This window comes from Pocillopora verrucosa, chromosome 14 (assembly GCF_036669915.1).
Source record: "Pocillopora verrucosa isolate sample1 chromosome 14, ASM3666991v2, whole genome shotgun sequence".
Lineage (NCBI taxonomy): Eukaryota > Metazoa > Cnidaria > Anthozoa > Scleractinia > Pocilloporidae > Pocillopora > Pocillopora verrucosa.
The window spans coordinates 18,278,831-18,300,276 of NC_089325.1; the positions used below are offsets into that span (position 1 = coordinate 18,278,831).

The following is a 21,446-nucleotide window of genomic DNA, read 5'->3' on the forward strand; positions in this document are numbered from 1 at the left end:
AAATCAACCTTGTCTTCAAAATCTTAAAGAAAAAAAAATGATTTGAACCACAATATAAACAAGCAATACTGCCATGGCTAAAGAACTTCATGTAGCAAGATTATCAATGTATTTCATGGTTTTTTTATAATGTGCTGTCATCCTACAACATTTCAAGAATATCATTATTATGTTTATTAAGAGTTTCTTTGGTTTTTCGATTGAGATGTTATGCATTAATATTTGGAATTCTCACAGATAACATCTGCTTGCAATCATTCCCTAATTGGACAATTTATATTTAATACAGGATTTTCTTTCTTACTATATAACAATTATCCTTGTAGCTTTTTGGCTCCAATTATTTACAGGTATTGGATTTATACAATGTCATCTGAAAGTATAAATGATGTGACTGAATACTATACATGTGCCAAGTGACTTCATTTTTTAAATTTAGTTTCACTGTCATAAACTTAAGGTCCATGTTAACATAGGATTGCACAAGATTTAAGCATGATACGGTGTTATCTTTCAACTGAAGTTCTTATTTTGCAGGAAATTGTATTGGATAAACATGGATCATCAAATGGTAATTTTTTAAAATAAAAAAATTAAAAGGTGAAGGAAAAACTTCAACATTAGAGAGACAATTTTCTGTGGGATATCAGAGCTTGGAAAGACTTCCAACCTGGCTTCTGTTGTATAGCAAAAATTCCCTGTCCAAGGAACACTTTTTGCTCACTTGTCTACCAGGTAAAGCCATAAACAAGCCAAAGCTCTATCCTGCCTCAAAGGAGAAGCTTAATTGTATTTTCTCCTGACCCTGCATATTTCATAGTCTGTCAGTGTTTTGTCATACTCTTTGGAAATGTTAAGTGTGTGGTGTCTGTACCAGTCTACCTATACACTGCAATCGTTCCATCGTAATTGAAATTAGGTTAGCAATAGATTGTCAGAGGTATATAATTTTCAAAAGATTATTTATCATTAGAATCTAGTGAGTTTTTAACTAAGAGTTCACCTAGTCACAATGGCATTCTTAAGTAACAACTGGAGCAAGAAGCCAACAACAAGAAAATAATTACTAACTATTGCACAAGTTACAAATACTAGTCAAAACAATGCTTGTCTACAGTGAGTACTTTTAAACATGAACTGACCATTGTATAAGTTGTGAGTTTTGCTAATAAGTTGCTTTTCTGCCTTTCCTACTGTTTTCACTCCAGAAATCACAGGTATCTTTCCACAAATAATCTCAGTGTGTGATTTGTTTTACAGGTTTGTTGGTAGAATTCTTAAGTGCCCTAGGTGTGTCGAATGATCATGGAAAGTCTTCAAAAGCTGTTCAAGCTTCCTTAAAGCAACTTTCTTCAATAGGTAACCAATTTTTAAACTCATTTGATGATATTACTCAAAACAAGTTTAGTATGCAAGTTCACTGTAAACTAAATGGTAATGCTTAACAAGTGGCAGTATAATTGTTATGGTACAATAGTATGTAAAGTACCAGCATTGCCTGCAGCAGTCATAAAGCTCAGAATTTTGAAACTTCACACATGCTAACATTACTCATAATTTACAAACTACCTAAGAAACAAGACATAGTATAGAAATTTTAAGAAACAAAATCATCATGCTGTACTAATTTCTTACAAATTAGTAGACAAGCGCAAGGAAAATTGTTAATGATGTACTCACACCAGAAACACCTGGAAGCAATTTTTGCTCTTATTTTCACCCTCTGCCTCCATAGAGGATAAACTGCAAAGTGTGGAAAGACAGTACCTCAAAAATCTTCAGACAGAAAATCAGAAATGGAGTTCTCAGACTGAAAAGCGGTGCTTGGATTGCACAAACAATGGGAACACGACAAGAAAAAAACTGCTTGAGGAGGAGGTATATATTACATGTCTTCCAATGATTTGCTTAGTACAATTTTTTTTATAAAAACAAATTTACTCTTAAAACGTCAAATTCACTCTGGAGTGCACAACAGGCGCAAGTAAAATGTGGGAGCCTATAGAATAATGAACAACCGACACTGAGTACTAGTCAGCAACAAGACAGTTTGTAGTAACACACCCTGAGAACTAACATTTCAAACTTGGGTTCAAATTTATTGATTTTTATTAGAGAAGTATTCAAAACTTTTAAAATGTGAAAAGGCCTTTCATTACTAAAAGAAAAAAACCACAAGTTGTGAATCGCTAGTGATAGTGTCAGAGACAGCAATCAATGTAACTGATAATTTGTCCGAGGCAGCAGTCAATGTACTTCAGGAGCAAGTTTGTGCACTAAGCTAAGACAGATCAGTAGTATGGTTCGGCTGGTGGGCCGGGTTTTACTCGTGATAGTTGATTACATGTTCTTTTACAATGATTTCCACTGGTCTGTGTTGAACATGGCTAGCTTGGGTACCTGAAAGCAACAGAACTTGCTCGTGTAAGGTTCGAAGAGAAGGAAAAATATCAAGAGAAGTCCAAACTATAAGAAACAGGTATGTCTACGCTTTACTGAAATCAAGGTTGTCGCAAAATACCTGTAATCCTCTATGTAATCACAGTTTTCACCACAGCGAGAGCACATGATTTTCTGTCACGTACTGCCAGTGCATATCACCAAGCAAAAACTCGTGGAACTTTGCTTAGAACTCAAGGGAAGAGGTTTACTCGTTTGGCCCATGGAAGGATAGTCGCCAAGATCGACAGAGAGGCGTTATTGCAGCTCATCAGATTGCGCCGTTTACAGAAATGTAGATTATTCTTGTTCAAAAGTCTATATTTAAAGCCCATAAAGCCCACTATACCAGTACATTGAAATATCTCCAACGTCTGTGTTTCCATGACAATTTTAATAGCTTAGTTTAATCAAAAACAGTCATTTTGTGTTTTTTTTAGCTTGAGGAAAATATGCAGCCAAGGCAGAGAAATTAAAAGCCGATGAGAGAGAAAAGTTACAGTTACTGAGCACTCAACAACAGGTGCAGTTTTTTGGCTTAGTGCCGAACGTACTCTTATGCGCTCGCGCCATCTGACATTAAATTGCGGGATTTAACCTCCCAAGAGGAATAATCATATGATCATTATTGGGTGGCAGCAAGGATGTAAACCAGTTAACCTGGTAATTGAGGATAGTGTTTCGTCCAAATAGCATTAAGTTGTAAGGCTTTTTTTCGGCATCTCATCTAATCTACAACGTTGCAACTCTCTTTAATGTCACTTTGTCATTTTTCTTTAATTCTTCAGCTTCAGGAAGAAGAAACGCAACACGCACAACGACAGAAACTCCTGGAAGATAACTGTTGTCTCTCAAACAACGGAAAACTGAGTTTGATTTCAACCATCAAATGAAAGCACAAGTAAGGAATAGTTATGCCGAGTAGTCCCAACAGTTTGTTGTGCCGGCTCAAATTCGTTGCAGGGTCGATTGAATTTAACGAAAATTCTGAAACCCCCATTTAAACAATTGTACTACTTTGATGGAGTACTTCCTTATCGGTTTTTAGATAATCACTGAAACAAATACATCTAAAACTCCTTGGTTCCCTTTTACACCACAGAACCTTGAAGCTCGAAGAAGAGAGGATAAAACGTTTTATTCACAGGAATTAAAAATCAAGAAATCTCTTTTAGAAGATGCCGAGTCCAACTTTTTAATAGAAGACGAGATGAAGAAGTACAGAGTGGCAACCTGTGGTATTGTTTATTATTTTCTTAATACCTTAATTTCTAAGTTCTTTCGTAAGAAATGAATGGAGAGGAGGTAGTGAATAATCAAAGATGTTGAAAAATTGGATATTACAAATACAGCGACAGCAGTGTCAAGAAGTTACTATTTCGGACTGGCAGAAGTTGTAACGCGTTCTGTAAGACTGAGAACTCCGTAAAATCTACAAACTGGATCACATGGAAAAACTCTCCATTACGAAGAAACACACAAGTTTTCTCGCCTAACGTAACTTGTAGTCTTTGAGTGCTTCCTAAATGGTCGAAAAGATTGCGACTTCTAAGTGATACATGTCAGTCAAATGAAAAGTAGAGGAATCTTGAAGCGACTGCGTAAACTTGCAGATAATAGCGTGACGCTTGATAAAATGTTTGTGAACTGGAGTACGTTTAATGATGTAAAATATCTTGTTAAGACGCATGTTTCACGCCTATCACCGACGCTAGACCAACATGGTTTTTGGGGAAAAAGTAGCCTTCGTACTGCACAGAGGCCTGGTTAAAAAAACTTCAAAGTTTATTAATTTCGAGTGAAGTAAATTTTTCTGATTTTAGTCAAGTTAGTAGTTACGTTTCTAAAAGATGTTTTTTTTTTTTTTTTTGTGGTCGCTTGGCTCCAATTTCAAACAAACTAACAATCGAAGCGCTGCTTCTGTCCGTCCGCTGTCCACATTGCACGTATACAAGGTGTATTTTCATGACACTCATATGTATTAAGATCGCGAGAACAAAAACTACAAATCCCTCATTCATGTGCCTCATGCCCAGTGTGCCTTTCATGTATTTTAGGTACAAATTAAAATGTGACGAAGAATTTCACGACAGAAGACAAACTCTAGAGCTCAGAGAAAAACGGCTACAACGTAAGTTCATTCTAACGTGGTGATGATGTAATGATGCTACTTGAAATTGAGTGTTTATTTTTGTTTGTAGCTGAAACTTTGAAAGAGAACCACTCAGTGGAGTGTCTTCTTAAGTTTACTGTGGAGGCACCTCGCAATTTTGTGTGTTTTGAGAACAATATCAACTTTGAATTTCAGATCCCCTGCGTACTTAGCTAGCCTCCGAAATTTTGCTTATTTTTTCTACCTCAATGTTTTCTACTTCAGTCAATTTTTGTCACGATAAAATGTCGTAAATCATATCGTGAATAGATGATCATTGAATGGGTAATTGAATACCGGTTCCGTAGAACACCGCTGACCGGAACCGAATTATAGCTACTTGGTCGCCATGGTTTTGTGACCCACAGTTCAACCCTACTAACATTTAGTTTTTCATTTCGTTGTCTTAGACAGTCCAGAAGTGTTAAAAACATTATATGTATTTAGTTGTTGAAAAGTTCCTGTCACTTGATTTGTAACACATAATTATACCTGTTATTAATAAAAGCTGTCATGTCTTTTTGTTCTCTTCGTGCCTTACTTTTGATAATTTTTGTGTGATTTAAAGGGTAAAATGTATTATTAACGTATTAAAAACAGTAACTGAGTTTTTTATTCTATCGTCACCTGTTCAACTTATATGGCTGTTATTCAATTTAACCGAGTGATAACAACTTGCCGTTCACAGGAGATTTGGATGGTTTCGAGAGAAAGCAAGGTGTTTATATAAACACCTCTGACGAACTGCAGAGAACCAAAGGAAAATTAAAAGAATTAAAAGTATGTTGGATATACAGACTACAATGGGGGAAGGGTAAAATAACAAATAAAGAAAACAGCTGATGTTGATGTCTAGAAAAAGGAAACATCCAAATTATCAGTCCACTTTTACGTCTGTTTAATTTTCATGTATGTATCGGTAACGACACTGATCCAGGAGTTGTTCGCCATGAGGATGTGTTGAGTGTTACTCTTCAACTCAAAGGATGTTGAACTGTTTTTTCTTCCCTGTTTACAGCCTCACTGTACAAACATCTCACCCTCCCTTCCTGTAAGCAGCGTGTACATGAATTTTTAACTTTTGTGGAAGTTAGTTTGCTGAACTTCCACTAAAGATTTGCCTCATGTTTAATTGTCAGATGCTCTATTTCTTATGCATCCTCTGCAGATTCAACTTGATGATAACAAGTCACAACTTGCTTTAGCTCTCCAGCAAAAGGAAATGATGAGTATAAAGCTGAGCGAGGTGAGTGAATTGATGACATCTCTAGAAAATCTTTGAATAAGGTGGTTTTTTTTCGCTCTAGATAACGAACTCTTTCTGTTGAAAATATAAAAATATAACGATTCGAACGTGAGATAGTCTATTTAAGATTTCCATATTTATTGTTCACTTGATTCTTTGAAAAAGGATCTCGAGGCGATCAAAGAAAGAGATGACGCTCTTGCCAAGGAGAATGCAATATTGAACAGGTAAGACAGGGTTTGCTAAGTTCTACTGGTCCTTATCACGTGAACAATTTTGAATTATCCAAATTGTTCAATTGACTCATCAATGAAATAATCCTTTTTTCTGATTCTGACCGCCACTTTCCCAGTTAAATTGATTATCATTTCTAGAAAGCTCAATCAAGTTCATCCATGCACTGCCGAAAGCAGAGGCAGTGAAAAAATGATCTGAATTTGATTAAATGAATTTAGTTACAAAGTGCTTCTGTTCACTACGTGTTGCAAACTGATATCTACGTATTTCCCCTTTTGTAGAAACTTGTTGAAGTATGAAGATGAAGAGAAAGGTAGCAATTTTATGCTGTTCAGTTGAGTCAGTTTCTCTTGGTGACAAAACCTTAATGGTTAATTTGTATTACACATCTTTATTCTTTGATTCAGGAAACCAAAGACTAATCAGCGAATTAAGGGAAAAATCAATGGAGTCTGCTGCAGACCAAGTATGACCTCTAAGTTGATTTTGAAATAATTTGTTTATCTATGTTACTGTTCTAAAGACCATATGAGAATAATTTTAAATCACAGTTTCTGGTATTTTTTTAAATATTCTTGAGCTAATTCTCTGTGATTTTGATAGCTACATCTACGAGATCAGTTAAAACAAATGGAGAAAACCGCCAAGTCGAAGGAAAAGTCTTGGAAAGATTATAAAACAAAGATGGAATCCAGACTGGATGAAGAGGTAAAGCTGTAGCCTTAATGATAGAATGTAATATAAAATCAAGCTCAGTCGGTCTCTTTGCCTTCATGAAGGTACCAGGTCAATTTTCAGCATTTTTATCAATAGACCTCTCTGGCTTGTATGTTCTGTTTACTCATTTCAGGTACCAAAGAAATTCCCAGCTTAATCTTTTGAAAATTATACGTACATATGCACGTGAATAAGACTAAATTTGAACGAAACAGTTCTCTGGAGTATTAAAACGTGACCTGAAATGGGTTTACAAAACATATGAGTTAAATAGGTCAATTATCAACAGAATCGCGCGAAATTCTCTCGGCTAAAAAAGGCAATCTTCCGTGAGGAGAAATTTTCCCAGTACAATCGCATAATTTCTATCTATATACACAAATATTTACAGAAATGAACATTTAAAAGTGTGTCGAGATTCCAAATAATGTTCCTAACGGTTCAGAAACTGTTCTCAAATGCGCCAAACATTCGTTATGTACGCCGCCATTTTATCACCGCCGATAATTTACCAAAATTTTTATGAAAGAAATTTAATGTAAAACAAGACCTGTTGAGTAGGTGTTTGACACGTTCGGATGCATTTTTGTCTTGAAGTGTTTTTTTTCTGTCTCCCTTGTAGTGTCAGAAGCGACTTAAGTATCAACAACTTTATGAAGAAACGATGATGAGTCAGTCTGCGCTCAATCAAGAGGTAGCCGACCTAAAACTTACTTTGCAACAAACGCAGCAAGGTATTATTTATACATTAATTGTTACTTTTATGGAGTGGATAATACCAGTTAATTTGAAATTAGTGATTTAATTCGTGAGCCATTCATTAAATGTACATTTATTTAACGGCACTACAATTAAAACAATGGAATTAAACACGTGAAGAAATCTAGGTACCACTATGAACTTCCACATTGGAACTCGGAGTGAGAGAGATGTGTGCTGCATTTACGAAGAAGAAAGATAATGATAGCAATCGCGCCAACCTTTTTCTCAGCATTCTTTTCATTTATTTATGCGTTTTTTACTGGGTTTCCCCTTTCAGTGCTCGATGTGGAACTTGGCCGAAGAAGAGCAAACTCCATCCCTTGGTAAGCCTAAAGGAGTTTTAATACAACTAGTCCAGTGCTACTAGTTCGGAGCTCTGTTGTAAAAATTAAGGTGAAAGTAACCGGTACAGTTTGTAATATTGCTTTGTTCTCATTTTCCCAGAAAGGTAAGTTTGTAATTATTTCTATATACTTTTGCTATCGTACTATTTTGCTGGTGTATGCACTCCTGGGCAAACGTTAACTTGAATTTGATTTCTCCTCTATAAAAGCGTAAGTGAAGGTGATGTTAGACAGAACAAGGTTTTCAAAAAAGGGAACGTTTTTCGCGCAATACCAACGCCCAACATTTCGCTAGTGCCTAATTTTCGCGTCTTGATCAGCCTTTCTTACACGAAAGAAGTAAACAGACCTATAGGAAAAAAAAAACCAAAAATCGACGGTGAGCATGTTACAGTACCGCCTACTATCCCCTTGCCCGATGGGTGGCAACCATGTAGTACATAATTTAATCAAAAATGGTAACGTTTTGATATTGTTTCTTTTTCAGTCTAAGGCAAACCGAATATTATACACTATTTGCAGTTAAACTGTCTCTAACGCCTTTGGTTAAGAGGATTAATTTCTTAAATTATCGTCATCACGTTTGGTTAAAAAAATTTACAAAGCAAAGTGAGCAGGGTTTATCGATATTTTTCGGTTACTTCCTGTAAAGAATTCCACCTCTTGCACTTGTTCAATATGAGCTGATCGTGGCCATCGAAACCAAAGTCCATCATTTCATATCCAATTCACAATCGTGTCAGTTAAACAGTAATTCGATGATTCGATCTTCTAACCAATAGCATGGAGTCCATGCCAAGCGAACTTGAGTCCCCGGCAGTAAATACAACTCAATGGGAAGGTGACAGAACATCAGTGACAGACTCGGCTATGGACGAAACCAGTAGCACTGTGGTTATGATAGCCCAGAGCAAGGAACTGTTTGATCGGCTGGAGAAGGAGGCCAAGGTTTGCTAAAAATTGTCTTAATTTAGCTTAACCCTTTAACCCCCATGAGTGACCAAGACAGAAGTTCTTCTTACAATATCTATACTATATCAACCAGATAAGTAATGAGAATAAAGAACAAGATCAATTTGGGGATATTAATTGATCCAATACTACATTCTCTGAACTAACATTATAAAAATTGTATGGTTGACTGGAACAAGAATTACAAATTTGATCTGGGAGTTGAAGGGTTAATTGTGGTGCATGTACACCAACCTCAGGGTTTTGATACACATCGGAGTACGGCTGCCCCATGGCTTGGTTGTTAGCAGTAGTACAAATCTTTTACACCTTTTGTATGCTTACCTTGTAGGAGTTGGAAGAATCCTATCAGAAGTTCCAGTCGCGAATCAACCAAATGGAACTAGATGTTCACTTAACGTCTCGTTCACCTGATTTACATCATCCCACTCAAAACCTCCATGGAAATACGTCATTTGATTAAACAAAATTAAATTTTTTTAAAATCTCTTGTCTTCTTAAGTTTCACACTAATGCCATATGAACAGAGGTAGCTTTGACAGAACGTGTCATGTGCGCGCGCTGTTGTCTCACATTTCGCCAAGTTAATTGTTGTTTTTATAATGGTAATAGGACCGAGTGGAGTCCTATTCGGTCTGTAATCATACGAGTGATTAACAACATCGGACGACCAAGCAGGAATCCTACAGAATTGGATGACACGAAGTCCTGTTACCAATTAATCAAAACTATGAAAAAAACTTGAGAAAGAAACTAGACATTGGTTGTACGTTTTCATAACTAATCATAACCAGTACAATTTCCTCAAATGTGATTGGTTGTAGTAGCTGCTTTGTTTTCCACTATTCATACTGTAGAGTTATAATTGGATAGTGTAATCGGACAGTTGGCTGTAATTGGACAGTTGAAGCAGCCAATCATACTTAGTCCTTTCAGTCAAATCCACCAATTACAGAATTGATCACAATAACCATAGCAACAACCACTTATCCTGAAAAAAGTTGTGGAATTTCCAAAGTTGAGGAATTTTTCCCATAAACATTGTCTCTACTACACATATTTTTCCTAAATGTATTTGTTGTTTTCGGAAAAAGTTTAAAGCTCGGCTAAACAGTTTAAGGAATTGTTCAGTCTGTGTCCGAATCACTTTCGATGAAATGGAATCGTCGTCTGCGAGGTTTAACCATTTTTGCTTTTAATTTCGGCGTAGAATCGCTCGAGCAAAGTGTTGAGCTGGGTCGGCTCGTAATTTTCAATTTCCTCGGCAATTCCCTTCTCTAAACACCACTTTTTCCAAAGCAACAACCAAAAAGCAGTACTTTTTACGGTGTTTTCGTTGTGAGAGCTGTTTTTCAGCTGCTGCATTGTTGTTGCGGTGGCGAAAGAAAACCTACTTGAAACGCCGGCCATGGTTTCGCTCGCAAATTTTCAGCGTATCCAAACTAAATGTTGCGACATCCAAGGCTCGCATTTGATTGGCTATCTGTGAGTTTCTTTGATTATTGACCAATCAGAATGTCTGGTTTGTTACTTCTTTACACTGAACTAACCCTCTTCTGCACTGAGTTACCTGAAAAATGCATTTATCTTAATCAATCAGATCTGAGTAATTTTTCTTATGTATATTATCAGTGCTCAAACCGGGTTGGTGATAACCAATCACGTTAGAGAATTTTGTTATAGTTTGATTATGAGAATTAAAAATATCCAATCAAGGGGATTGTTTGATATCATGCCAGGATTCTCTGGGCTAATGTCACATGCAGTGTATTGCAGAAATGATGTTTAGAACTTTAGAGCTAAGGGATTTCAAATTCTCTTTTGCAGTCACCCGATAGAGATCCAATTTTGGCTGGCTAGTGACTTTGCGAACAAACAAGGCCTTTCAAGAGTTATCAAAATCGAAAAAAACATGGGGGGTAGTCGCACAACGCTCCGAAGTAAATCGTTTTGAAATCTGAAAATGGTGCTGAGGTTACATTATTTTAAGAAGGTGAAGTAAAAAAATCAGTTGTAAATATAAAATATTTAAAATAACAAGGCAATTCGATCCTCAGGACAGAGTTGTTGTTGTCAAGATGATGGCATGAAGACCATTTTTACCTCATAGTGTGACGTAGTCGTGAGTGTTTGGTATGGAACTGAAATTCTCTCACTCATTTCGTACTGAATAATCTATCCATACTGATTAATTTATGCATTTTACGTTATAATCAATTTATGCATGCGTGGAAAAAATACGACATCCCTTACCTCCCCCACTGTCGTTTCCTAGTCTTTCATGGCGACATATTGTCCACTACGTTTCGTCGCCGGTTTCTAATTGAAGGAAAGATTGAACCAATTTGACCCGTAGAATATAAGGGGATAAAGGCCTTTCACCGGCACATCAATCGCTACAAGTGCAGGAAATTTTGGTCTCTCACATGATTCATTGCGTTCTTAACAGCGCACATCACAAATGAACGTTTGCTCTATGCTTAGGTAACGACAAGTTGACAAGGAACTGGGGAATAGGAAGATGGAGATGAGTAGTAAAGACTATTCTTTTACGGTGTTGATTCCAATCTTTCAACTAACTCTGCTTATAGTATGTGCAATAACTCTTCTACCCATGACGAGATGGAATTAACATGCAATGTAATCAGAGAATCCTCTTTCAAGGAAAAGTTTCAACTCAAGGCTTTATTACTCTCAATATTCTTATAATTTAAAACAAATCCTAATAATTTTGTCCGCAATAAAATATTCCCCGCCTTATTTACAAGGAGGACATTAAATATTATTCCTTAGAATAACAGATAAAAAAAAGTGACGCATCTTACTAATTTCTAGGTCCGTGATGTAAGTTACAGAACGAACTTTATTCGCTTAGATTTGTGCCCCAAGCGTGAAGCGAAAAAAAAAAGTTTACTTACACTATGGACCAAGAAAACGCGGTAAATAAAATGTTTATTATATCTCTCCGTTCAAGAGGATGATGTTAATTCAAAAAAACTTTAAATTTGGCGGGTCGCTTTTGAATTTAGCGGCACGCTTAATTGACCAATCATAGCGCACGTACTAACTGAGAGATATAATAAAACATTTATTTAATTGCGTCCATGCACTATTTTGTTCCTATTTTTTCCAACAGCTTGGGTTTTTTATGAAACAAATAACAGCGGTAATCGAAGTTCTGTTGCCACAAATTAAGACTTGACTGGCCTTGACGTGTGATAGACGGGCGTCAAACCACCACACTCTATCCAGTGGATGTCCATTCAATATTATTCAGTGCAACGCAAATCCTTTTCCCATTCATGTACAGGAAAAAAACGGGACTTGATTGACTACCTGCGTGGACAAGCGCGACACGACAGCTGCACCAATGACTATGAAATCTGTACAAATTTTACAAAATAACCCTACAATGGTCACTGGGTTTGACAGAAAACCAAATGGAGTGTTTGTAACCCACCTTTCATAGGAAAAACAAAAAACATCAAGTTTTCAACGTGCCCAGCTCATTCCTCGCAAGTAAAATAAAACCAAACGAAACCAAATTGCCATTCACGGCAATAACTCCATCATCGTAGTTTCACTGTGGTCATTACATCCACTACATGGGGCCTTTATGCGCCTCTATCAAAACACTAAGCATCTAATGTGTAATCTTAAAAAATGTCAGAAAAAAGAGCAACAGAAACAGAAATACCAACCACGGACATTATCACCCTTAGTTGCCCTTACACCTTAAAGCAATAAAAATTTTGTCAAAACAAATAAAGTTTCTTCTTCACCAGAACTTAAAATGGCATAAGTCCGCAGCAAACAGACTAACGGAGAAAGTGACCCGGAACGTTCCTGGAAGGTGTGGCTAGTAAAAGCCTTCGCTCCAACTCTCGCCATCATTGGATCTCGCTGGGCTCACTCCACGAGGCGTTGGAATTCTCCTTGAAAAACAAAAGAAAAAAAACACAACAAGTAAATCAGAAAGAGATAGATATGATAGATATATGATATAAGAGGCTAGACAAACTTAAGCAAACAAGAACACCATCTTTTGCTTATAACTTGTGGAGAAATGTGAAGTAGAGTATTGGAGGAGCACATTTTTTGATACCTCGGTGCTGCTAGCTGACCAGCTCTGGGTGTAACCGGTTTCCTTGGTGACGGTGAGTGTGGAGGTGTGTTTGGTCGCCTAATAGCAGTAACCTGGCCTGGAACAGGTCTTGTGTGAGTCGGAGTTTGAGGTAAACTGCGCCTGCGTACTTCAACATCCTCCGCTACCCGTGATCGGGCTGATGGCTCACGTCTCCTGACCTGATTTGGTTCACGTCTTCTCACTTGAGAAGGAGAGAAGCAAATCACAATAAGAAACGACTAAAGATATCTTACCTATTGAAGTTAAAATTACACCACTTGCCACCCTGAATGAACTTGCGGGGAATGAATGCAACATCCAACAACACTGGGCCGGATTGTTCAAAGCTGGGTTAAGATAACCCAGGGTTAATGTGAAATTTGATTTCAAGTCCGACAGCTTTAAAAGAAAATTCATTTTAATTCTTTTTGTCTCGATTTGATTATTATATGCTCTAAAAGAATAGAGAAATATTCTGAAAAAGGCACTTGAATAGAGAAATAAGGAAACCTGGTTTAAGATTTAACCCTGGGTTGGCGCTAACAACTGAGCCCTGATCTTCAGTTGTCATGACAATCACATCTGGATTAATGTAGACTAGTGCTAAACGTTCGTCGGAAGGCTCAGCAAAGAGCGAGCTCTTAAAAAAAAGTTTCACCAACGAATTCACAAATAAACTCCCTCTTGATTTGTGTCGAGCTGTTTATACCTGCTGTTACTATGGGAACATCATCGTCTGGTCTCATGTCTTCTCTCTGCCAAGAATCTGGTGACAAATTGAGAACAAACCCTGACTGACGACTCAAACACCACAAGTAATTAATGGTACCTGAACGGTAATGGTACTTTTTGATCTAAAATCACACGAAGGATTGCACGAAATGAAGTTTAACTACCACTTTACCATATCAACTTTGAAACTGCACAGCTTTATCCCTTAAAGAGGCCTGTTTTTTTCTTCTTTTTTTTTTTAATACAAAAGGAATGTTTTGGTGACATAAGTTGCAAAATTCGGTACAGTGGAAATTTGTCGTTCATATTCCTGAAATGTGAATGGTTACTTTAAAAATGCCATTAAATTCACTTGCTTGCTTTGTTTGTAGAGTAGGTTAGGAGTCACCATACAGTATCAGAAAAAATTCAGTTGGTTCTGAGCCTACTTCACAGCTTTTCTAATTTAGCATTACGATGAAACTATAATTATGCTGATTGCAATACAACGATTAAAAGGGGTTACAGGCACAAAGCCAAAATTAAGGGTGTTTTCAAGGGGATGCAGCATTGCTTTGGTGACCTAATAGGTTACACAATGGTAACAATTTGTCAACCAATAATTGGGTGTTTCATATACCATACTATTTTCAAAAAAAACAAATGAAACATGCGGATAGAAACAAAAACCGTTCTCAACTGCATATACGACAAGACATAATTGAATACTAACTATTGTAATCATCTTGATGATGACTGTTGGTTGCTGGAACACGTCTCCTGGGTTGAACATATTCCTCATCACTATCAGCTTGCATATATGTTTGGATTGCTCCTACATAGCCAAATTAAAAAAAAAAAAAACCTTATTAATTACTCCCTTAAAGATCATTGTGTGTTCAGATTCAACTTTGACAGGGAAAGTTTGACAACTTACCTGTTGCCATTGGTTGTTTGGCCTGTGGAGGTGCACCTCTTCTCCGCACTAATCCTGTACAAAAAATAGTATTCAAAACATTAGCTATTGATATGTGTAGATCACCAAAAAAAAGAACACAATACAACACAGCTAAAAGGTTATTACTAAAATTAAAAGGCCTACAGAATCATTGAAATACCACATTAGACGCTGTCTAAAATGATTACTGATACAATAAGCAGTGATATTGTGAATGATCACAACAATGTTTGTGGCAAGAAAACAAAACTGTCTTTGTACAGTGAATTTTTTAAGTTCCACTACTTACTTGAATCATAAACTGAATTCAAAAGTTAGGCTAGGATTTAAACACTATTAAAATATAATTTCAAAATACTGACCTTTTACTACTAAGTCTTCTTTATCTTGTGATACCTGGCCTCGTCTCTGTGGAACTACACCTCCAGTATCATTGTCATCAATTTGCAGTGAAGCAGTATCTTATTTGTTGGAATAGTCGGAATGATAAAAGTTAATTGGTGATGTTGCAGTCCATCAACATAAGTTACCAAATGTGACAATTTCACATAGTCACTTACTCTTCAATGATATCATCAAAACAGATGTTTTGGCTGTGCACTGCCAGTTTGAAGAGACACGTGTTTGCTATATTAAACTGTAAATTGAAGTGAAATGTCTTGATTCTATCATTTCACCCAAATCATATACGCTGACATTTCAGGACCTCTCTATCAAAGTTAGTAATCTCACACTCTATTAACTCACCCAATGAAGCTCTGGGCTGTGGGGATTCACCTCTCCTTCTCAATGGACCTACCACAAATAAAAATATAAACAAATGATATTCTTTGTGCTGTACACCTCCCTACTCTAAACTTAAAAATGCATCATGGATAATAACTACAAAAATCAGATTTTTTCATGCACATGTTAAGCAGGGCTATTGAAAATGTTCAACCAGATTGCTGAGAAGCTATATTTTTCTCTGCACAAGTTTCAAAATTAGAGATCTTGTTTTTTTTCCTAGTTTTATCTATGCTTGTGTATCTTACCTGCTGCTATTGGTTGTCTTGCTTGTGCAGGAGCTCCTCTTCTCCTTAATGGTCCTAAAATTTTAATCAAAATTAAATGTTTCACAAGCAGAAAATGGGAGCACAATTAAGGTGTGACATGTCTGGTTTTCAACATATGTGAAAAGGGATCTTTCCAAAAACAATCATGTCTTCGAATTTGGGATTTTGCTACAATTACATTGGTTACTGTACTTTGAATTAATAGTTTGAACTTTAAAAACTCAGTGGATGCAAAAGTATCTTAGTTTTCATCTGGATATGTGTGTAATTTGACTGATACGATGCCAAATGTTTTTCTCAAATTGTAATCATACATAGAAGTAAACAATGTTTGTTTTCTGTAGAGCTCCTAAGGTTTGAAGGTTAATAGGCTCTAAACCAAATAAACCCACAATACAGGTTTTTTTTTTGGAAAGACTGAGCTAAATATTTTTCCATGAAACCTTTAGCCACCACATTAAATTAATTTTCAAAGAGAATGGTAAAGAAGAGATAGAAATTTCTATAGAAAGGTTGTGTGATGGGTGATATGAAGGGGTGGGATATCATATGGAAAAGAAAAATTTTATAAGCATAGAATTGTTGTTTTTACAGGAAGACTCAACCCTGCTACATTTGAAGTTTCTGGTCAATGCAGTTTACTTTGCCTGCTAATTGCCAGCTAATTTGGCTGAAGTCTTTTGTTCACTTGCATAAAACAATCACAAGACAAACTCAAACAACAGAGGCTAGGCAAAGGCACTCTAAACCAAATCTTGGAAGGATTTAGAATGTATTACATGATTTAAAATATATTTTTCTCTGTTGTCCATAATCACTGGTCATCATTATATAATATCATCCTCACCTTTCACTACTAAGTCTTCCTGATCTTGAGATACTTGAGCACGCCTTTGTGGAACAATGCCATCATCATCACCCATGTCATCACTTTGTAATGAAGTTCCATCTTGACAGCGAAACAATTAATTTAATTATGAAACAAATAACTGACTTCTTAACTTGATCTATCCTGTAAAACAATCATTGACTTCTTAAACCAACACACGTGCTAAGTTACCTCTGTAACCAACACTAATTTTGTGAAGTGAGCACTGCAGTATAACTCACCTAAGGATGTTCTTGGTTGGGGTGATGGTCCTCTTCTTTTCAGTGGACCTGAGTCATACATAACATCAAGTTTGAATCACATTTGAAAGAAGAGCATGCATCAGAAACAATTCATAATTTCACCTTTTATAAAAGAACCTAAAATTTTGAAAATTGGCTGCAATTGTGCTTAAACTGCAAAAACAGGTGCCACCATTTTGGAACACTGCTTGATTGCCTGGCTCCTTTCCTAAAAATTAACAGCTTTTAACCAGCAGACAGCACTTTTTAATAACTTCCTCCTATCTGAGTTGAGTCCTGGGAACTCACATCTCTGTGAAATCAAAACATTAAGGAAAATTGTTCTTTGCAAAATTTGTTTCCCAGTTGAAAGAAAAGCTACATTCTTTAAAGTTCTTTCATTTTGACACCTGCATCATTCCTGAAGGCCAAATTCAAAACCCTCCCTTCTTTCAAGAGCGTTGCACACAACTTGTAAAACAGAAGTTGTAGAAATATCAATAAGAATATTGCTGGGAAACAAAGGGATGAGGAAAAGAACTCTACACAACTACAAGTGTTTAAGATGAAGGGTAACCAGAACTATTTTATTCTTTCAAACCAGGCTGTAACGTAAGGCGTTTCACATCACACAGTACATAATGTAACAGTAGTCTTCATTAGAAACATAGTGTAAAGGTATTGTTGGTTACCTTTTACCACCAGACTAGAATCCTCCTGGCTTGAGGAGTGAAATGCTGGAACACGTCTCTGAGGTCTGGTTGGTGGACTGTCATCATCACTGTCACTATCATTATTAATGGGCCTTGAGGTCTGAGACACACCTTAACAATAATTAAGTTGAATATTAATTCACAAATTTAGAATTAACTGAGGTCTCCCTTCAGTCCACCTATTGGATTACATGGGAAGCAATGGAAAGGGGATTTGACGAATTTCTACCTAAACCCAGTTTATATAGATTCCTGAGTTTTCATCCTTCCTATTAGTCTGCACTTTCAGATATTTCTGTTGAAACGGATTATATACTGGCTTCCTTTGACATTTGCATACCTTCCCTGTATTGTGTGTTTTCAATAACCCTTACCTCCTGTTCCACTCAATAAAGCATATGAACACACATAGAGTATGCCAATTGAATAAAGAATGCAAGATTTATCATTGCTGCATAACCAATCTAGATACATCAATATGTATCTACAAATACCACAATAAAAATCTTTTAATAATCAACTACACTGTAATAAGTGCATATGTAAGGGCAGTCATTTCTCCATCTAGTTATTTATTTTTGTACAGTATGTGCTAATGGAAAACAATGTTTTATTGTTGTGTGAAGATTCAGCCAGAAGGGCTGAAGAAAAAGTAAGAGCCAATGTTAGCATCCCTCACTTCAGCCAAAGTATGATTTAAACATATAAATCATGTACCACTATTAAATCAGAAATTTTTATTCTAATCATAACTTGATAGAAACAATTGGTTTTCAATACCTGTTGATGGTGTTCCCCTTCTTCTCACAGGGCCTATCATAAATGTAAAGGGAATTATTGTCAACCAAACTGATAAAGTGTTCTTTTAATCTGATTGTTAAATTATACAAACAAATTGCATCATGAATCGGTTTAATGATTGAATTGGTTTATCAAATTGAGTGTCTTGCACTGAGTATTAAATAGGAAAAAAAAACAAACAAACAAACAAAACTTTAGAGCTAAAATTTCAGTGGAAAAAAATCTGAACTACAATTAAAATTGAACCACAAGGCAAAAAGTCCTCTTAAAAACAAACAATCAACAGAATGGTGTATATGTTCGATCACTGAGTAACATACATCAAATTGCTCAACTGCATCACAATGTTACAGAACAAACCTCGTACAGTCAAATCAGAATCATCCTGGTTTGCAGTTGCCATAGGAACACGTCTCCTTGGTTTTACTTGAACATGTTCATCATCATTGTCACTATCATCACTCAGCTGCCCTGTAGTAATTTATTTATACATCAAGAATGACACAAATCAGTTCTTAGGGTGTTTTTTCTCATTAAATATGTGAGCTATAGAATGCATGAACTGAATTCCAAAGAGATTTTATTCAATGACTAGTCTGAATGTAAGTTAGAAAAGCAAGACATTGCTGCAACAAACAAACAAATTATACCCAGCTTTGATTACCAAACAAAGTTTTTTTTCAATTTTAGCCAAAACAGGCAGAAACAGGGCTAAATTACAACTACTTACTTCAATAAAATTGAGTACACTCAGAGCATGGGAAAAATGACAAATTTGCTTTCATATATAGTGTACTTGTGATGCTCTAAGCAAAAACCACAATGCTGAGTGACATGCCAACGGAATGTAGCAGATCAGTGATCCAATGACCAGTTTGAGATCATCCAAATCACTGATCTGATGAATTCCAGAGTGGATTCAATGGATCAATGATCTAAAAAGGGATTTGCATCAAACAAATGCCACAGATCAGAAATCCTGATCTGGATCATCCCAAAGGAATGCACCCTTAAATAAAATCTACACCTCAAATTGCACAACCAAGTAACAGTAAACAATAGTTATTAAAAGAACATACTGTCATCATGAACAGGTTGTTGCTGCACTGAATTGTGATGGGAGTCTACACTGGTATGTGGGGGAGATCTAGACAATGCCTCTGTAAAACAAACCACACAAACCATGGATACAAAGCACATGTACTTGTATTGTATTAAGTACCTCACACAATGATCTAGGTGAAACACATATCTGGCAGTTCTCACATTCAATATTGTTGTAGATGTAAATATGTAACATTCAAAATGTTTTTGACAATTTGTCACATTTTCTTGTATATGCTAGTGGAGACTTTGATGCATGTATTTGAATATCGTCAATTGGTTAGAACACTCAAGAAAAGTTACACCTGAGTCCATATGTGTTATACACAACCAATGTCATTTAAATGATACAAGAAGATGAACCCTTTCACTCTCAAGACCTCTATAGTAATTCTCCTTTCTGTCTGCCACACAATTGTTACGCTACTTCAGAGAATTTAAAAATGCAAAAGTTTATATTTTTTAAAATTCTCAGCACTTGTCTTCTTGATATCACATTGATATTATTTGGGACAAATTCTGAATGTACTGTTTAAGAATGATTTCTCAAATATCAAGAGGAATGACATGTATAATTATCACTTATTATTGATTTAAACTGTATTAGAACCAATACCTTCCTGTGCTGCAATAGACTCCAATTTTGCCAAAAGAGAGCCTCTTACTTTATTGAGTTCAGGTACATCCAAGTTGTCCTTCAGATACTTATAAGGACTTACTCTCTTCTGCTCCACAGAGGGTGGATGGCTTGGAGACACATATAACCTAATCAGGTATAAAACAAAAATACAAAACCAAACACAAAACAAAACAATGTAGGGTTTCTGAGATTTACACTTCCTGCAACCATACAAGTGTTCATGTATGGTACAAGTTTTAATTGTATAATAAGCTTAATTATTCTTGCATTTTGATTGGTTCTTACTTATGATCTTTTGAGGACAGACGCCAAAATGACAACACCATAAACATCTTGCTTTTTAATCATGTAAAACAAACACACGTAGATTCCACGTTGAGTTGAATAATGTAAAGGTATTACAAATTACGATAAATTTGGTTGTTTGATCGAATATGACGTCTTCATCTATTGAAACCATCTGTGCTTACCCGAACATGTGATTCTGACTGAAGAAAAACTCTACAACTATTATGACAGATTGAAACAGAAAAGCCGCTCACTTGAGAAGTAATGCACTCGTACTGTTTACTGAAAAAACATTTCAAAGGAGCTAACTAAGCTTGGATTAGTCCAAGGGTAAGTGATAATGAAATTGTTTGAGAAGCCACCTAGAGTACAGAAAGCGAAAATCACCAAAGTTACCCACCATGTATCCTCATCTTCCTCTACCATAGCGTTCAAGTCCAATAATGGGACATCATCCAAATTTAACTTGACTTTGACCATGTTATCGTCGTTGATTCTGTTCGAGGGGACACGCCGACTATCCGTGCTCTTTAGTTGCGCATTTTGTTCTTCAAGCCGTTTCACCATCTCCTGCAGTCGCTTGATGTCTGAGCCAGCAGATTTTCGCAACTCCGCGCTCATGTTACATTCGTGACGTGAAGCCTTGCAGACTGACGTCCTGTTGTGAGTTATAAAAGAATGTATCATCTACTGTATAACCTTGATGCCATTTGATTTGCTCAAGCCTTCGAGTACTTATAGAAGCCCACGGTCACTCCGCACAGCTGTAATTGGGATACGTCATATATGAAAGTTTTCATGTCCGCTATATAACACCAGATTGGTTCAAGGATTTTCTTTTCCAGCAAAAATCAAAATAAAATGACAATCCAACAAATGAATGAAGTTTGCAGAGTTCTCTCCAAACATCATGATTTCCTCGGCGAAACTGCTCATTTGATGTACAGCCGAAGGACAAGGGCCTGGCGCTGAAAATAGGACCTCTTGCAAATCACGCAGAGACCTCTTGCCAGCTCGCTTTGCGCGGGGCTTCAACCTTACATGCTCTTTTGGTGCATATTTTGATGCATT

The 21,446-nt window shown here is 36.4% G+C and overlaps 2 protein-coding genes across 2 annotated transcripts in view; one reads left to right on the forward strand and one right to left on the reverse strand.

Moving 5' to 3' along the window:
* The window catches only part of LOC131787707 (centriole and centriolar satellite protein ofd1-like), a 14,006-nt gene extending 4,647 nt beyond the window's left edge, over positions 1 to 9,359 (forward strand). The window contains 23 exon segments of the mRNA XM_066161816.1: positions 538 to 571; positions 1,261 to 1,359; positions 1,736 to 1,819; positions 1,822 to 1,856; positions 1,858 to 1,878; positions 2,392 to 2,469; positions 2,558 to 2,645; positions 2,886 to 2,962; positions 3,228 to 3,278; positions 3,281 to 3,360; positions 3,542 to 3,569; positions 3,572 to 3,657; positions 4,497 to 4,570; positions 5,280 to 5,371; positions 5,760 to 5,837; positions 6,003 to 6,064; positions 6,356 to 6,387; positions 6,482 to 6,540; positions 6,678 to 6,782; positions 7,414 to 7,525; positions 7,831 to 7,876; positions 8,680 to 8,845; positions 9,201 to 9,359. Of these exon segments, the coding sequence (XP_066017913.1) occupies positions 538 to 571; positions 1,261 to 1,359; positions 1,736 to 1,819; positions 1,822 to 1,856; positions 1,858 to 1,878; positions 2,392 to 2,469; positions 2,558 to 2,645; positions 2,886 to 2,962; positions 3,228 to 3,278; positions 3,281 to 3,360; positions 3,542 to 3,569; positions 3,572 to 3,657; positions 4,497 to 4,570; positions 5,280 to 5,371; positions 5,760 to 5,837; positions 6,003 to 6,064; positions 6,356 to 6,387; positions 6,482 to 6,540; positions 6,678 to 6,782; positions 7,414 to 7,525; positions 7,831 to 7,876; positions 8,680 to 8,845; positions 9,201 to 9,332 (1,719 nt within the window). The 3' untranslated portion in view covers positions 9,333 to 9,359.
* Positions 9,360 to 11,537: 2,178 nt separating this feature from the next.
* LOC131787706 (serine/arginine repetitive matrix protein 1-like) lies at positions 11,538 to 21,106 on the reverse strand. Its single transcript, XM_059104792.2, has 16 exons — positions 20,776 to 21,106; positions 20,064 to 20,212; positions 19,423 to 19,503; positions 18,704 to 18,814; positions 18,323 to 18,355; positions 17,522 to 17,653; positions 16,830 to 16,877; positions 16,567 to 16,668; positions 15,699 to 15,752; positions 15,412 to 15,459; positions 15,027 to 15,125; positions 14,644 to 14,697; positions 14,440 to 14,541; positions 13,705 to 13,761; positions 12,975 to 13,197; positions 11,538 to 12,804 (listed from the first exon to the last, which is right to left on the reverse strand). Exons 1-16 carry the CDS (start codon positions 21,060 to 21,062, stop codon positions 12,729 to 12,731), a joined length of 1,656 nt encoding a protein of 551 aa, XP_058960775.2. The 5' UTR covers positions 21,063 to 21,106; the 3' UTR covers positions 11,538 to 12,728.
* Between the last annotated feature and the right edge of the window lie 340 nt (positions 21,107 to 21,446).